Here is an 18958-nt window from a genome sequence, read left to right on the forward strand (position 1 = left end):
TGAGAGTAAGGAGGGAGCAGGGAAGGTGAGAGAGACAAAGAGAATGCTAAGCAGGTGGGTATAGGGCACTAAGATCCAGCTCCTGCTCCTGACCACAGCCCTTCTTTATCCCTGAGTTAGGCTGTGTCCCCAAGCCATCCTTGACTGTCCCAGAGGCATGCTTCAGTGCCTGATCCAAAGAACAAGTGCCAGGTAGAGGGAAAAGTGGGGCTGGGGACAGATACAGGATGGTGAGGAAAGGTCATTGCTCGTTTAGTCTCGACCTTGCAAGGACAAGACTTGGCAGATTGACTCTGAGCTTATTTTAAGCTGTCTTGGGAGTTTGAAATCTAGAGGAAAATTAATATCTTGGGGTTTTTTCATTAGTCTGGTACTGAGCTCACAACATATATTCTGTGGAATTTCTGTTGTGCAGATGTTTGGGTTTTTTTAATTTTTACTTAATAAATATTCATTGAAGTATTTCACACCAGGCAGTGATCTAGGTGCTAGAGATGTAGCAGTTGAAAAAACAAAACAAAACTCTTCTCTTTAAGGAAGGTGCATTTTGGTGGAAGAAGAAAAATAATAAACAAAATGAATGTCTAAATTAAATGCAAAGTGGTGATGGTTTCCCTGGGAGCATATAGGGTTGGGAAAGAGAATAGGTAGGAAGTCCCGGGAGCCTGGCTGCGATTTAAACAGGGTGACCAGGGAAGGCTTCACTCAGAGGGAACGTAGAGCAAATGCTTGAATGAGGTGAGGGAGGAGGCAAGCCATGTGTATGTGTAGGGAAAGAACGTTCCAAGTAGAAGGGACAAAGCACCCACCCGTAAGGCAGGGACAAGCCTGGTGTCTTTAAGGTCCAACAGGAGGCTGGCTGGCTGGAGTGCAGTGAGAAGGCAGGAAGGCAGGTAGGAGAGGGGGTTGGAGAGCTCCAACGGGAAGGATAGAGTTCACATTTACTGAGATGGGGAGACTCTGGGAGCAGAAGGTTAGGCCTTATTGATTTTGAGATGCCTGTTAGATATCCAAGGGGAGATGATATGTGGGAAGAAGGGTGTATATATTTGAAGTTCAGGAGCAAGGACATGGCTGTTGACATAAATGTGAGCATCATCAGCATATCAGTGCTATTGAAAGTCATGAGACTCTCCAGGCAGAAAAGGAAATTACCCAGATTGATCCCTGGACAATTCCATTAGGAGGCCAGAGAAAAGAGAGGGAGCCACATTTATCATTCATAGATATCAAAAAGTAGAGGGGGCTCCAGCAGACAGAATTAGGAACTGTGAGTGAATGCTGCAAGGCACAGATATGGGGCTCAATATACAAAAAAGTATTCTAACATCTAGAGCTGTCAGCAATAGAAAAGGCTGCGTCCCTGGGTTGGAAAATGGTCACAAAAGCTGATATACTCATGTCTCAGGATTCAGGCTATTAACAAGGGAAGAGAGAAAGAGTTCTGCTAATTTTTATATACTCAGCAGAGCTATGATGTATGGTTTTAAAATATCCTCACAAAAGCTGTCTATAGAGTCTATATATGTAAACTAAGTTGAGGATTATGGCAACCAATTATATTAACCAAATATAATTTGGCTTGAGATGGCTGATAAAATTGAGTCTACCCTGGCCAGTTGGCTCAGTGGTAGAGCGTCAATCCGCCTTGTGTAAGTCCCAGGTTCAATTCCCAGTCTGGGCACACAGGAGAAGCACCCATCTGCTTCTCCACCCTTCCCCCTCTCCTTTCTCTCTGTCTCTCTCTTCCCCTCCCGCAGCCAAGGCTCCATTGGAGCAAAGTAGGCCTAGGCACTGAGGATGGCTCAGTAGCCTCTGCCTCAGGCGCTAGAACGGCTTTGGTTGCAAAGGAGCAACACCCCAGCTGGGCAGAGCATCGCCCCCTAGTGGGCTTGCCAGGTGGATCATGGTTGAGCACATGCGGGAGTCTGTCTCTCTGCCTCCCTGCTTCTCAGTTCAGAAAAAAAAATTTTTTTTTAGTCTAAAAACGATTCTCACCAACATTATATCCTCACTTCTCTGTTCTCTTTGGTTTAGAGATAGTCTTTGACATTCTTAGAGACAGTCCTTACCTTCTGGCTCCTCATACTATAAATCACTCCTTGCGCCCACTTCTTTGTAACTATAAATGACTGCTTTAAGAACAGAACTGGCCATGCCAGTGAATTCACAGTGCTGTGGGGCGCCACTTTGTTATTACACAAGTGAGGGCGGAATGATGTGACAGAAAGAGGTCAGAAAGAAGAGGTGATTGATGGCAAGTGGGTAGAAGACTTGCTTAAAATATATTGTCTGGGCCCTGAACACCCTGCAGAATGTTACATCTTAGAATGTTGCCACAGAAAAGATATGCATTAAATAAAATTAAAAGTTCCCAAAGACTTATTATTGATAGTTACCAGTAAGATTCATAGCATCTTTAGAGAAAAACACAGTATTTGCCGTACTTAACACAGCAGTCACAGCTCGACTTCTAAGTCCATCACTTTATTTTTTGCATCTAAATATACAAAAGAGATTATTCTATGGTGTGTTTGTTTTTTATTTATTAGGTTTACTTATTTATAACCTACCTTATCACACAAAAATGGAAAGGCAGCTTTTTAACAGTTATACTTCTCTGCTGTCCTGGGCCAGCGGCCATCACAACTTTAAAGTGACCAGAAGACTCATTCTGATCAAGGTTTGGAACAAATAGTGGTTGCTCCAATATGGAGGGCTCAATGGAATCACAGGAAAGGGAATTTCATAGAAATGAAACTTCCAAGGGTAATAAAAATAAATCGTATTTTTTTTTCCTCTTCTGAAAAGTATTAAGTGTTCTCAAAATATTTGATTTTTCTTTCTTTGGGGTATTATTTAAAAAGTAAATAAAAAATAAGGTGAGGAGAAAAACCAGGCTATCTTTCTTTACCCACTTGTAAGATTTAGAGAGAGAGGAAAATCACAGTTTGTGTGGCAAAGAAGACTTTGAACAGCTTAAATGAAAAAATATGTGAAAGGTGAATTTGACTGATAATTTGTAGTGTAAAAGGCCAAAAGAGCCCAGGAAAATGGAAAGGATGAGATAAAACATATCATTCAGTTTTAAAAATCCTTAAATGCTTTTCTTGCTCCACCCGAACCAGTCATAGATAAGCAAAGTGACAGAGGCCTCGGTGACTCCACGGCCCTCCCCTCCCACCCCAGTGATGGCATTCTGAGGCTCACCTCAGTAAACTGACTGACAGGGCTGACCCCCGGCAGAGGTCACCCCTCGGGAAACCTCTCAACTGTAGCAGTCTGATCCATTGCCTCTCTCATCTGCTGTCCATAGCAAAAAAAATGGCACTTGACAAAGTGAAAAGGTTGTGCCCTATACTTGCCAAATGTATGCCACACCATAACCTAAGTCCGCCCAGCCACGGGTCCTCTACCACCTGCAGGAGGCTGCCCTGAATGCATCCTCCCCGTTGGGTCCCGGCCACATTGGGAACAGGGTAGGGGCAGAGAGTTTCCAAACACGCTCTTCTGCTTCTGGCAATAAATCCCTCTCCCCTCTCCTTCCACACTGCTCCCTCCCCAGAGGCAGAGAGACTTCCAGATGCTGCGCTAAAGATGCCAGTGGAGTTTTATGGCCCCAAGGCTCTCCAGTGAAGAAAGTCCTGCGGTGTGTTGTTTTGTTTGTTTTTTCCTGGAGTAGGAGTAAAGACAGATTCAGACTTTCAGATGAAAATAGATTTTCTTCCATATGTTTTGACTCACTGAAATGAAAGTGTAGGAAAGAATTTAAGAACAAGCAACTACCCTGACCTGCTGGGATCTGCAGCCTGGCCTTGACCTGCCTGCCAGGTGCTCAGACACTGGGCCTCACTGTACACACCGGGTCTGCCAGGTGCTCAGACACCGGGCCTCACTGTACACACCGGGTGTGCTCCGGTCGCTGGCTCCTCCCAGGGCCTCGAGGGCTTCTTGCTCCTTCCTTCCATTCCTCTGTGCTTTCTTCATCCCAAATCCTTTCTTCTCCTTTTCCCCAACCTCCACCCTCCCTCACTTTGCCTAGTTCCTGTCTCTAGATCTTTTACATCTCAGGTTACACCACTTTCTCATTCTGGCCAGGTCAGCCCTTTTGCAGGGGCGTCCTGGCTCCAAGCACTTTCCATTGCTACTTTGCATTTCTTCACGTGGTTTTCTCCACAACATCTACCTCCCCCACAGAGTTGCAAACTCTGATGGGAGAGACGTGTTCTCTTTAACCCCCTTTTACAGTTCCGCCAACACCACCTCACACACTGCCTGTCATACAGCAGGTGCTTAATAGATCATTCATAATCTATTTACTGAGTGAATGAGCCTGTTGATTTCATTTACCTTATCTCCTTTGGATTTGTCTTTCTCAAAACAGTGAACAGTAGTTTGAAAAAGTCCTCTGATAAAGAATTCCACTCTGTAGTTTTAACTCAATAGGTAGGAAGGGGTCATAAAGCTCATCTAGGGCACTGACAAAATGAAGGTACAATCAGGGACCAAAGTCATCCTCTGTTTTTCTCCTTGGGGTTTAAGAAAATAGGAGAAACTAGCACTGACAGTCTCTGTGTGTCATAGGCCATCCCCGATGCTTTTTATTTAAGACCATTTCCAGAATTGGTTACAGTGGTTTTATTTAATAAATTAACATTCACTCCTACCTCTAGAGGGACCCTCAATCTCCTTTTTAATGGTACCATGTTCTTATAAAAAAAAATCAGCACTGTAAGGTCTAAGTGGTACATTGGTGAATAAGTATTATAATCAGGGTTGGATTTTTTTATATAATTTTTATATTCAGTTAAAATTGCTTTTTTTTAAAAAAAGGTAATGGGTACCTTGGTAATTCTGAAACCATCTACCAAAATTATCCTAGATTGGAGATTGGAGTGGTTTCTAGGAGCTCTGTTGTATTTAGTGGGCAGGAGCATGAACCATAAGGTAATTTTAAGATGTGCAGAAAAAACTTTGATCCACTTAGGAGATAGCCAGAAAAATCAATAAGTTATTATTGACTATTTCAGAAAAGATGACTAAATTATTTTAAATTTATTCTAAAAACTTTCTTACGCTTTGAAATAAGTCTCTCCTTTTTCTATCTTGTGTGTTTGTCTTGGCAATGAGTGAGAAAAGATGTGCAGGGCAGGCAGATGTGCTCATAGCACTGAAAGGTAGACTAGTCTATGTCCTTTCCTGAATTAAAGTGGGAGTAGTTAACTGTTTCTCACTCTAAGAAAATTCCAGATTTGTAGAGTCACCTACAAGGACATTTGATAGCTAGGAGACTTGAAGCCCTAGTGTCTCAGAACCTGAAATTTAGTCTTGAGAAGCTCTGACTCTTGGGAAGGGTTCAGATAGACTACAAGAGTATGTTCTGCTGGCTCAGAATTCAAGGCTCCATTGAAAATATTTAAAGGATAGTAGGAATGGTATCTAATTATGTCTAAGTGTCTAGAGTTGGTTTTACCCAAATTTGATATTATTGTTAATAAACATAGTATTATAAATTCTTTTTTAAGAAATATTTTTAAGAGAAATTTATTGTGGAGGACAAAAGTATCCTATCTTCCTTGCATCTCAGTTAGTCTCATGGTGGAAAGTTTAGCTTTTCACACCACGAGTTTACTTGCATGGCAGCATAATGCCTGACGGGGAAGTAAGTTGTCTCCAGAGAGTAAGGTTGCATCCAGTGCTGTGAAGGGAGGTCAGATACTGCCACGTCAGGTAGAAAATCCAGACGCCCTGTAAAGTGGATTCAAAAAGACTTTTGTTCCATGGTATTCACTTTATTTGGGGCTCTTGGCCTGGGAGCTATGAAGACTGGCCAGAGAAAGCACCTGACCTTTGCAACAACACGCTGACCTCCAGACAGCACAGGATGAGAGGGTGGATTTCCCCAGAGCCAGCAGGAGAGGTGCCTGCAGAACAGCGTCAGAGGCACTGAGCAGGTTCTGTGGGTGAAGTGCTTGTCTTCTCCTCTCGCTTCAACCCTCAGTGACTCTCCCTGAAACAACACAACCCTGGCTTGCAGGTTAACACTTAAAGTAAACTTTAAGTTAGCCAGTCCAATGGACTTAGATTTCTGAGGTAAAAACCAACACCTAGGACATGTACTAGACTCTCCCCAACGTATTTCTGTATTTGTGTTTAAATGGCAGTGGGGGGGGGCAGGGTAGCGCTTCACTGCTGTGAAGAGCTGGGCGGGGAAGGCATTCATGTGCATGCGCTTCACCTCCCAGCCTGGAACAGTTCTCAGAGACAGAGGCAGACAGTATGAGCCCTCGTGGAAGTGGCAGCCAAACGTCAGTTTCCTGTGCACTATGATGAGCAAAGCATTTGTGTGTGGGAGCTCAGTGCTGGGGCTGTCGGGGCCCAAAGGCACCGTCTGTGGCTACAGATTGCTCTGGGAAATGAGAGCTAACCTGACAGAGTGAATGGTATTAGCATTGAGCATACATTTTAAAATTATGTTAATTAAATCTTAAAAGGGAAATTTCTAGGAATAATTTGCCTATGGATGAGGAAAACTACTTGGCCCCAGATATGATTCCTTAAAGGGTGCATCTTGCTGCATTGCTGCTTAGAGCGCTGTAATGCACAGTCCCAATTCACCAGACAGGCTCTTTGTCTCCCCGATCTTATGTAACACAATTCCTACAGGAGTGAGAACAACCTGATCGGGAAAGGATGGAGAGGAGGAGGTGGTATGTGAATATGCCAGTGAAAAATCCACTGTGTTTCCTTCTATAAGATAAATCCAGAATCCCATGTGGACAGCTTCTTCCTAGAGCTCACTTGGGCAATCTGACATTTCTAGCCCACATGGACAGGGGATCCAGTTCACTGGCTCCCATGTCCTCAGTTGAAAGGTGGTGCCTGATCCCCCCCCCCCCCATCCCCACCGCCTCCTTCAAGGAGCCCTCAGCACTCATCAATCAGCTTCTGCTTCAGGGGCCCCACTGGTACCTCGGACACTCTCGTTCAAAATAGGAAAAGGCCCCTCTGGGCTGCAGTCCTGAGCCCGGTTTCTGCCCAGACCAGGGAGTGTCACAGCTCCTCTCCTTCCTTTGTTAGTGAAGCACGCCAACACCACCTGCAACCCTCAGGGCAAATGACTGGACTCAGTTAATCGTCCATTTTCCCAGCTGCATGGGAATGAAAACATGAAAGAACTCTTCCCAAGACTGTACTGCAGGGCTGTTCTGTGGTTGAGAACACCTTCCTATTTCATGATGTGGCTGGGCTAATAGAAGCAGCTTCATTATACACAGAGAAACCCTCCTTTCTCCATTCATGATCCCAAACTCCCTGGGGACAGCTGCTCTCTGGGGGTCTGTGTGTAGTTCACAATACCGTACAGGGGCACATGCCAGGGCCCCTGCTGGCTCCTGTTCCTATATTTGAGCACTAGTGGCCTTCCAGTTCTGCCAACCCTCCACCCTGGTCTCTGGCCTATGCACTGTCAAACACAGACACTCAGGGACATCCTGTGCTCCAAGCAGATCTGGTTCTGAAGGCCGCATAGTCATGCCTGCTTTCCCTTACTACACTAAACTTTCATCTCCTTCGTTTGTGTGTACAGCGCTCTCTGTGAAGTAAGGGATCTTCTGTAGCAGAGACAGAGCACTCTCTCTGATTTGAGCAGCATCATGATGTTCTGGTATAGAATATTAAAGTTAATAGCTTTATATTCATGTGCTTCAGACACAGAGAAACTATACTTGCTCACTAAAATAGACCCAAGAATTTGTACCTCATACTTTGGTTTTGGGGGAGAAGATTGGTTATGAAACTGTTCTGAAATTTATATTGATAAATTCATGGCTTCCTCATTGCTTGTTATTAAAATGTAAATGTTGACTTTAAATTCCTGTTTAACATAATTTTTACTCTTCCTGCAGCACCTGAAATTCTTAGAGGCTGTGCCTATGGACCTGAGGTGGACATGTGGTCTGTAGGAATAATCACCTACATCTTGTAAGTGGAGAAAAGCAATCTTTGTGCAAACTGCTTGTCTTTGCTATAATATTTTCTAGGTATTCATAGTCTTTATAGAAAGCACGATTATTCATTATTTGGAGATAATAATGTAAAACTCATGTTCACTTATTAAAAATACACTTATTTTACTTATCGGTGTCTCATCAAAATAATTAGGGCATTAATCCCTTTTAAAGAGAAAATAGCTAGGCCCTGACCAGTTGGCTCAGTGGTGGAGCGTCGGCCCGGCGTGCAGGAGTCCCAGGTTCGATTCCCAGCCGGTGCACACAGGGGAGGCGCCCACCTGCTTCTCCGCCCCTCCCCCTCTCCTTCCTCTCTGTCTCTCTCTTCCCCTCCCACAGCCGGGGCTCCATTGGAGTAAGGTTGGCCCGGGCGCTGAGGTGGCTCCATGGCCTCTGCCTTAGGCGCTAGAATGGCCCTGGTTGCAACAGAGCAACGCCCAGATGGGCAGAGCATCGCCCCCTGGTGGGCGTGCCAGATGGATCCCGGTCAGGCGCATGCGGGAGTCTGTCTGACTGCCTCCCCGTTTCCAACTTCGGAGGGATACAAAGAAAAAAAAATAAAATAAAAAATAAAGAGAAAATAGCTATTTAATCGTTTAAACAATCCTAAACTGGTACATTTCTTATCAGAAATACCTTAAATACATTTTGGCTATCAGTTTTGTTTCCTATCTCTGTTAGGTTCTCAAGGACCTCTAGTTTAATACACTAAACTCAGAGAAACATTTTCTCTGGCAGAAAAAAAAAGGCCTTAATCTCTCCCTCTCCAGTGTCCCCAATTCCTTTCCTGAGTTCCAGTCTATAAATAAACAAGGGGTTTCAGGAAATTTGCCCAAGAGATGATGGGGTTGCAGACGAATATGAGGGAAATAAGCAAGAATGATGGGAGAGTGTCTGGGGAGGTAGATAGCTAGAACAGCTAAAAAGGCAAGATATCAATGAGTTTCAAATAAGAATTTAATTCAAAACAAGCAGATTTGGTTGCCACTTAGAGGATCCTTCCAGGTTAATTGTTGGAACCTGTAATATTCATATCAGTAAAGACATTTTTAGAGGGTATAGAAGAGAGTACATTAGCCAGATCAGGCTGCCAGAACAAAATACCACAGCTTGCGTGGCTTAAATGCAGAACTGTATTTCTCACAGTTCTGGAGGCTGGAAGTCCAAGTTTAAGGTGCCAGTAGGTCAATGAGTTTTCTTTCTGACTTGTAGACAGCCACCTTCTCACTGCGTCCTCACCTGGCAGAGACAGGAAGCTAGCTCCTTGATGTGTCTTTTTAACAGGGTATCTTTCCATCCTGAGGCCCCACCTTCATGACCGCTAACACTAATTCCTCACGAGAAGCTTCACCTCCAAATGCTACCACTTGGGAGGTTAGAGCTTCAACACATGGATTGGGAGGGGGACACAATTCAGTCAATGGAAGAAAGAGGGCTTTTTTTTTTTAAATTTAATAGTAATCTCAGAAATTGTAGTATTTAGGTAGAATAGCCAGGCATGGAGTAACTGGGGTAGGATGCCCAACCAACTTAATAAACTCTGAGTATATACAGTGGTCAGTAGCCAAGACAAAAGATTCAATAAGCAACCCATAAAATGGCCACCTGCCATTATGTAATGTCAAAAGATATTTTCAGTGATCAATTCCTTGTGTTTCCTGAATGTATTAAAATTCAGAAAATTTAGAGAGGTAGAGAGTCATGTTTTTTCTTATGAAAGTGCAAACTTAGTGATTTATGTTTGCCACACCTAGGTGCTTGTTTCGGTAAAATGAATTCCTAAGGCTACATCACAGAATTTCTTCAGCTTATATTTGAGATCTTTTTTATACTAGAGAAAGAAGATTGTCTTCTGAATTATGCAGGTGACATATCATACTTAGTGATGTTAAGTGAAAAACTGAACTATCCAAATAATGATTCAGATTTGTCCCTAAAATGTAAATATGCCCACCCAATTACAACTTCATGTTCAAACGTTATGGGAGGGTTAAAACATTAGGGATGTATAAGAACTCAGAGAGATGAAGGTAGGAAATTAAGTTATAGTCACCCTGAAAAATTGAAATGTGAAGCGAGTCAAACTCTATGATGGTGGGGAAAATGGCTGTGTTAGGCTTGCTCCTAGGTTTACTGGCTGCAAGCCCTTTGTGCAGATAGTGCGGGAGCGCTGGACAGCACTAGTGTAAGAATGAGAGTACTTCCCCTCCAGGGGGATAGGGAGATTCTGCCCCATCACTGAGCTGTGCGGGTGGGTTTCTCTTGTCCTTCCCTGATCCCTGGCCCTCCACTGTGAGAAGCAGGCTTCTGCTTTCCCCTTGGCTGTTTTTTGGCTCGCCTGTCTTGGTGAGACGCCAAAAAATTGGAATGACCCACCACCCTCCGACTCCGCTGTTTCTTTGCCATCTGCCCAAATTCAGTGAGAACCTGCATGGCAGTGTGGCGGCCACTGGCCTTATTCTGACATGGGAAAATGAAGAGAACAGTATGTAATCATTTGAGACACATCTTATTATAGCCCTGAAAATAATTTTAAAAGTCAGTCAAGGTCCTTTCCCCTAGTTTACTTAAGATGGTTACTTAATAGGTGTTGGTTGAAAGTAAGCAGTAGGAACCCCCCAGAATGAAAATAAAATTGCTGCTTATACCTCATATCCTTAAGTTCTGGTCTCCCTTCTGTCAGCCTGGGGGCTTTTTATTTAATGTGTAGTTCATTAATAACTGATGAATTCTACCAGGCCAGGTTTACTAGAACATTTTCTCCAGGGGAATGTGTCTTTGGACCTATGTGTTTCCTTTATTTATTTTTAATTTTTATTTATTGATTTGAAAAAGAGAGAGAGAAACACTGATTTGTTGTTCCACTGATTTATGCACTCATTGGTCGATTCCTGTATGTGCCCTGACCGGAGTGAGCCTGCACCGTCGCGTACCGGGAGAACATTCTAACCAACGGAGCTACCCAGACAGGGCTCCGTTATTGTTAATGAAAATTCCACAAGGCCATTTTGTGTTATGACCTTGCTATTTCTAAGGACAACAGACTGGAAATGAAGGCTATTTTGTCCTTTTTCACCGGAATTCTGGTCCCTCTATCTTTACACCTAAACCCTTTGTCCCCAAAGACAAAAGCAAATAGTACAATGCTCAGGTCAGAGTCGAAGTCTGAAAATGTCAGAGATTCAAACTCTCTGCTTCAGCTTTCCACACGGCAGTTCTGCCCCATGGCTTGGAGCTACCTAGTATTATTATGCATTCTCACTTCAGGCCTGCAGAAGAAGCCTTATATCCCCCTAAACTGTCCTTGTCAGCTTCTCCTACTTCCATTTCTGACGGATTTCTGTGCTGTCTGTGTACAGGTGTGTACACACTCAGCTGTGTGTGACACTTTCACTGTTGGTATTTCAGGCTGACACGACATAGCCCCCCCCCCCCCCATCACCAGTGCTCAAATTTGCGGACATGGTTGAAGGAACGGCGTTTGAGCACGGGACCTTCTGAACTGTCATTTTTCTTTCCAGATTTCTAGAAGGGGAGAAACAAGAGTTCCCTAAACTAAATCTGGAAAGTTGGGTAATTTCTCCATGACTAAGCAACAACAGGCTCTATTTTTTTAGTGTTGTGGAGGACACAGGAGGGCCAGGTAAGGCCAAGGTGCCCCCCTGTCTGCGTGGGGACACGCTGCCTCTCCCCTGACGCCAGGGCAGGGTCCTCTGAGCCACCACGAGGTGGGAGGGGATGCGCTGGCCTTGCCTTTACCTCACTGGCTCCAGAATATTTGAAAAAGACAAAGACTCTCCCAAGGGGACATCCCCTGAGCAAGAGGACGGCAGACATTGCTTCTTCCTAGAAACACACATTAGGATGCACTTAAGCATCTCGTGCTCTGTACCAACCTGCCCAGCTTGAAAGAAGAATTTGAGGAAACGTTTTTTAACTTATTCATTCTTTTACCCCATTCTTTGTTAAATGCAACACATGCCCTGGCAGGGACTTTTTTTAATAGTTTCCGTTTGGCTCCTCGGGATTTCAGAATCTCCGCCCACCCAGAAGCAGTGGAGGCTTGTGGGCCCTGGACCAGCAGCTCCCTTCCTCTCCCACTGTAGGGAACCAAAGATGATTCTCTGCTTCTTCTCTCCCACCTCTCCATTCATTGTCATGCTGACCCCGTTGTGGAAAATGAAGAGGAGCAGAGTGAAATGTCTGTAAGATGTACAAGGTGGAGGAAACTCTAGACTGCTTATCTCTGTTGGTTGCATCTCTCCATTCATTGCATGAAGTTTTAAAAGGCCATTTTCTGACAGTAGTGTTAGCTCCTACCTTTGTTCACTCTGAAATTCAAACTGGAGTCAGACGGAAATCTAATACTTTACTCATTTATATGGAGGAGTTCCGTGAATAGAGCTGAATGAAAAGATGGAAAATCTTTTTACCTTTTAATCTCTTTATTCACTAAATTCTGATTCTTCCACTTTGTAATAAATTGGAACTCTAATCAACCTCTGTTTTCTTGATTCCTGGTAAGAAATTCATGGAAAGTCATTAACATGATGCCTATCATTTTTGTTTTGTGTCGTAATTATTAATATTATTATAACTGTTTTTACAAATCCTAAATTGCTTTTGTATCTGTTCTTATTTCCTGAAGACATGATTGTGTTTGCATACTCCAAAGTGAGTTTTAACAAGGTGATTTCATAAGTGTGCTAAGTAGACTTGCATTTGTAACAGGAAGCTGTGAGAAAGAAATCTTCAATTTCTGCAAACAAAAAAAATTGGTGAAATATACTTACGCTGTTGAAGACATTTCATTCCCTATTTTTTGTCCCTCTAGACTTTGTGGGTTTGAACCATTCTATGATGAGAGAGGCGATCAGTTTATGTTCAGAAGAATTCTGAATTGTGAATATTACTTTATCTCCCCCTGGTGGGATGAAGTATCTCTAAATGCCAAGGACTTGGTAAGTACTAACCAAAACAAAATGAAGCAAGATAAAATAAAATCACTCACATCCATTTTTAGCTAATTAATGGGCAGTGTGAATTTTAAAATTTGCCCCTCTTTGACATCTTTCTTTCTTTTTTCCTAAGTGAGAAGTGGGAAGGCAGAGAGAGAAACTCCCACATGTGCCTTAACCAGGATCCACCTGGCAAAACCGCTGTGGGGCCATGCTCTGCTCACCTGAGCCTATTGCTCTGTTGCTTGGCAATTGAGCTATTTTAGCACCTGAGGCAAAGCTATGGTGCCATCGTCAGCACCCAGGGCCAACTTGCTCCAACTGAGCCATGGCTGTGGGAGGAGAAGAGAGAGGTAGAGAGAGAGAAAGGAGATGGGGAGAGGTGGAGAAGCAGATGGTCACTTCTCCTGTGTACCCTGACCGGGAATCTAACCTGGGACTTCCACACGCCAGGCCAATTCTCTACCACTGAGCCAACCAGCCAGGACACATCTATTTTCTTAATAACTGTGTCTTTAATACAACAATGCAAACTAATACATTTTGCTTATAGATAATAAAGAATAAATATATTTGACTCATTGTTAGCTGAACTATCACAATTAAAAATTACTGCAATATTAATTAATGATCTTTTTTCCACCTACTCAATGTAGAGCCCTGCTTATGAAGACAGATGTGCTGAGTGAGTCCAAGCATAATTTACACAAAAGAATTCCGTTTTCACACAGCTTGCTATTACCTAGATTTGGTTGCATTTCAAATAAAACAACATTTTGCTTGAAATGTTTAAACTTATTAAAATATCCTGGTACAAACACAAGTCACATTATGCATCAATTGCATTACAAACAAGATATGGTATACACACAGAGCATTTTTGTTTGGTTTTGGTTCTTGTTGTTTGTGGTTTGTTTTACTTGGCTTGTCACTTAGGCTTCTATTGAAGTTTGTTTGCATTCAGGAAATGAATGGGGAGATGGCCCACCTGTTCTAAAATAAAGAGGATACTACCATGGGATTAAAACATTTACCATCAATCCTCTACAGAAAAATTAGACAGATATTACTAAAAGCGGATTTTTGAATTGGAGATCAGATCTGCAAGGGACCTTAGGAGTTATCTAGATGACTTCCCCTCATTTTGAAGATACGTGTGCTGAAGCCCAGAGAAGTGAAATGACTGTCCAAGGTCACACAGCTTCCCAGCAGAAAGCCATTGTCGGGAGCTCACAATCTAGGTTTCCAGATCCCTTATCCAAAGATTTTTTTTTTCCCTCCAAACATGTTCTCCTTAACATCCATGTTCTTTCATGAGACAGATCCCCTAAAGGCCATAACTATTCCAGTGTGATTAGGAAGTGAAGAGGTATGTGTGATGTGTGACTATATCATGCCAACGTCGCCTTCATGTCAGGCCCCCCACTCCTAAACATCTCTTGAATTCATCCACTTCTCTCTACCTCCACCACCTCTGTCCAGCCCAGGCTCCGACCTCTCCCACTGGGCCACTGCCCCAGCCTCCTGTCGGGTCTTCCTGCCTCTTCTCCTGTCCTTCTCTGCTCAGGATCCAGGGGAAGGGTCTTACAAATAACTCACATCATGTGACTCTCCTGCGTTAAGTCTCTTAGGATAAAACCCCTGATCTTTACCAGGATTTACACCACGCTGCCTGGTCTGAATGAAGCCTGTCCCCTCTCCCGTGCTTACTTCACGTCACTCTCCTTTGCTCTTCTGCACTCCCGTGTGCCAGACTTCCAGCCCCTCTTCATGTGGCTTTGATCTGGGTCATTGTTCTTTCCTCTGCTTTGTGAAGTTCTTCCCTCCATTATTCCTCCCTCTTCCTCCCCAACACACACACACACACTCTCTCTCTCACACACACACACGCACACACACACACACTCACATACACACATACACACACATACACACACACTCACATACACACTCACATACACATACACACACTCACATACATACACACACACTCACATACACACATACACACTCACATACACACACACTCACACACATACACACTCACATACACACACACTCACATACACACACACTCTCACACACACACACATACACACACTCACACATACACATACACACTCTCACACACACTCACATACACACATACACACTCACATACACACACACTCACACACACACACACACACCCTTCTTGCAGGTCATTTGAAACCCTCTGGGAGGCTTGGCCTGCCCCCCTTTGGCAGCCCCTCCTCCTGTAATTGGTTCCTTTTGCTGCAATGTTCCTTTGCTTGTGGACTTCCTCTTACATGATAGTCATTGCTTATATTTACTTGTGCAAAAGCCTTCCTTAATTATATTGTAAATCCTGGAAGAGGACGAAGCATGTGTGCCCAGATCATAGCGCCATGTTGGTGGTATATTGTACAGACTCAGTTAACATAATACTGAATGAAAAAATGAATCAGGAAATAGACCATGGATTTTTAAAATCTGACAGCTAGATTCAATTTCCCCTTTCTCATAACCTGAAGGTATAACCTTGGGCTTATTATATAACTTCTGTATGCTTTAGTTTTCTTATCTGCAATGATACTGCTTCCTATCTCTAGATTGTTGGGAGACTTAAGGGATATACATGTTAAGTATAGACCACCAACTTAGTAATAGTTCCTTTATTTAGCCCTTCTTCTATTTTCTTTTATCCTTAATAAAAATTAAATGGATAAGAAGGTTAGCAGTGATGTTTCCTTATTGAGCAAATCCTGTTGGTTAATAAATTTATAAAACTTTAGTATCCTTGAACCCACGAACTTATTAGCAGAACGCACATCTGTTCTGGTATCAGCAGAGTCAACAATGCCGATATGTGGGGGAGTCAGGTTGTAAGGGGGCCACAGGATATCCATAAGACTTTGGGCCTGACCAGGTGGTGGTGCAGTGGATAGAGCGTCAGACTGGGATGCGAAGGACCCAGGTTCGAGACCCCAAGATTGCCAGCTTGAGCGTGGGCTCATCTGGCTTGAGCAAAAAGCTCACCAGTTTGGACCCAAGGTCGCTGGCCCAAGCAAGGGGTTACTCGGTCTGCTGAAGGCCCATGGTCAAGGCACATATGAGAAAGCAATCAATGAACAACTAAGGTGTTGCAACGAAAAACTGATGATTGATGCTTCTCATCTCTCTCTGTTCCTGTCTGTCTGTCCCTATCTATCCCTCTCTCTGACTCTCTCTGTCCCTGTTAAAAAAAAAAAAAAGACTTTGGGTTTGAATCCTGACAATTGAATCTCTCTCACCTTCAGCAAATTTCATAATAATTCAGTGCTTCAGTATCTTCAAATGTAAAGATTAATCCTGGCATATGTAAATTTTCAGTACCTATTGGCTTTCATTAAATTCTCTGTATTTATATGAGAAGGAGGATGGTAATGATGAGGAAGAGGAAAAGGATGATTGGAAAATGGGAGAGAAAAATCTAATTGTCAAGGATGCTGTTAAAAATTAGGTAGCATTTACATAAAAGTACTAGTTTACATGTCCAATAGAGGACAGCTCGGACGGCTCTCGGATTTCTATTTGCTGCTGAGAATTGATGTTTCTCATCTCTCTCCATTCCTATCTGTCCCTCTCCACCTCCTCGTGGATTTTAAGCCCAAGCAGTCTCATGTCTCCGTCCTCTACAAATTCAGGGTCTCTACCCCAAACACACATTTTTTTGCCTATTTTACAGAAAAATAGTACGAGAACCAGACATTTATTCTTCATTTGATATGCTGCCTGATTTTGTTAGTCTGTGTTCAGTTCTTCTTAGGTTATTAGTTTAAGGAGAGACCTTAGGCCTTAAATCATTCCAGATGCCTCATTTTATACATGAGCAGACCAAAGGCCGCAGAAGTTGATTGCCTGGAAGCACTATGGTATAGTGACCACACGTGGTCTCTGAGGACAGACCTGAGTTGGAATGCAGCCTCCACCAATTACAAGTTGTTTGATCTGAGCTTCCTTCCATCCCTCCTTTATGAATTGATAAGGTTATGGAAAGGGTTATATGCATTAAAATTTTTATATATATATATTATGTAAGAATATATTTACAAAGGAAATGAGATTGTATTACAGAAGGGCCCAGGAGAGTGTCCATAGACACTCACTTCATATGTGAGTCTTTGACTAGGATCACAATAGTGAGAGGCATAAAAAGAGCTTGAACATGCCTCCTTGACTTCAATAGTCTTCGGCTCATGCCAGATCACCCCTTCCAAGCCCATGGCCAGGGATTCTTTGGGTTGTTGAGCTTCCTGCCAACTTATTGTCTGCTCATCCTCACAAGCAGGGTTAAACCTCCCCAAATGGACTGCCGTTGGTTGAGTTCAGCCCTTTAAACACGTCATGCCCACAAGCCACTGGACTCTGGTTCTGAATAGGCTTTTATTCTAGCACTCTGCTTATTCCTTCAAGTACTCTCAAAAGATAAGACAGAAACACCACCTTCTGAATTGTGGCACTATTATAAAGACCATGATGCCTCCCTTTTTTTTTTTGCCATATAATCCCCACAGAGAGAATGGTGGATGAGTGAATGATTCCATCTCCATGGACATGCAGTGGAAATTCTGAATTCTAAGCGATGTTCAGTGCAGCCTAGGCTTATTCAGATGCTGGTTTTCCTTCACAGAGCTCTTGGCCCACAGCCCAGCCGGGACCTGTTTCTTCGACCTCTGTTGGAAAGTCATCCAGCAGTTTGGGATTTCAGGTGGCAAACACCCCTCTCTTCTCAGACTCCCTCAGCTACCGCTGCCTGAAGCCATTCATACCCACAGTTTTTGTTTATTTGTTTGTTTTTAAATATAGTCAGTGGTCCTGCTAGGGAAACAGAATAGGCTTCAGGACAAGCCTAAGTCTCCATAAACATCTCCCTATTGCTCTTTATCACTTCAGGTCAGAAAATTAATTGTTTTGGATCCTAAGAAACGGCTGACTACCTTCCAGGCTCTTCAGCACCCGTGGGTCACAGGTAAAGCTGCCAACTTTGTACACATGGATACGGCCCAGAAGAAGCTCCAAGAGTTCAATGCCCGACGCAAGCTTAAGGTACGATGGCATTTGTTTTTTAAAAGATGTCCGTCTTATACTGAACTGTCGCAGATAATCCCACCATTCTTCATCTAATGCTATTATTCATCTCCTGTGGTAACAGGCAAAATCCTGCTTTGAAGTCCCAACCTCGCTGATATAAAACCACTTAAAGTCTTTTGTTATCCCCTCATAAGAATTCATTGTTAATAGAGAAAAAATGTCTTATATGTTGAGATTTACTCACCAACTACATTATCATTGCTTCTCGTTTACTTAAGGCTGAACTGTTTAAATAGCATTGGCCAGGAAATTATTTACTCAGAAAGTTGTCTTCTTTCTTAATATATGAACATTGGGAAACAATCTTTAAAAACTATATTTTGTAGTACAAATAATTATTATACTTGGCAAAAATTAAAACAATTCAAATGATATAGAAAATTATCCATAAAATATATCTCTTCTTATAAAATACATATGGAATAGAGATGGCTTTTCTCTTACATACAGGTGTTTAGGACGAGCTGTATGTACAGGGGTCTCAGAGACAGCTGGGATCTACTCCGACACCGCTTATGGGGCTGATACTAAATAAACCTGAAGGCTTTCATGGTTAAATTAATTCAAAATACCCTGGATTAAATATCCTTGATTTAACCCAGGATTTCTCAGATAAATCTGCCCACAAAACTCTTTTATCCCTATAATACCTATTAACATCTGTGGAGCTAGTATTTCATGAAACAAATACTTTGAGAAATACAGTCTAAAATTTTTGAAAATTGGTAATCCATGAAAAGATACATTTACTCGGGCTTTCAATTGTCCAGATGATTAAATACACAGACCAGTTTGAGAGGAAAGAGATGTTTCTGTTTATTCTCCAAACGAGTTTCCATATAAAATAATACTTGGAAA

General features: G+C 42.8%; 1 protein-coding gene across 1 annotated transcript in view; it reads left to right on the top strand.

The window, feature by feature from the left end:
• Nucleotides 1-18958, top strand: part of CAMK4 (calcium/calmodulin dependent protein kinase IV) — a 263343-nt gene that overhangs the window by 233293 nt on the left and 11092 nt on the right. Inside the window, exons 9-11 of the mRNA XM_066382004.1 lie at nt 7908-7983; nt 12844-12970; nt 17903-18055. Of these exons, the coding sequence (XP_066238101.1) occupies nt 7908-7983; nt 12844-12970; nt 17903-18055 (356 nt within the window). The remainder of the gene's footprint in view (nt 1-7907; nt 7984-12843; nt 12971-17902; nt 18056-18958) is intronic.

This window comes from Saccopteryx leptura, chromosome 4, assembly GCF_036850995.1.
Source record: "Saccopteryx leptura isolate mSacLep1 chromosome 4, mSacLep1_pri_phased_curated, whole genome shotgun sequence".
Taxonomy (NCBI): domain Eukaryota; kingdom Metazoa; phylum Chordata; class Mammalia; order Chiroptera; family Emballonuridae; genus Saccopteryx; species Saccopteryx leptura.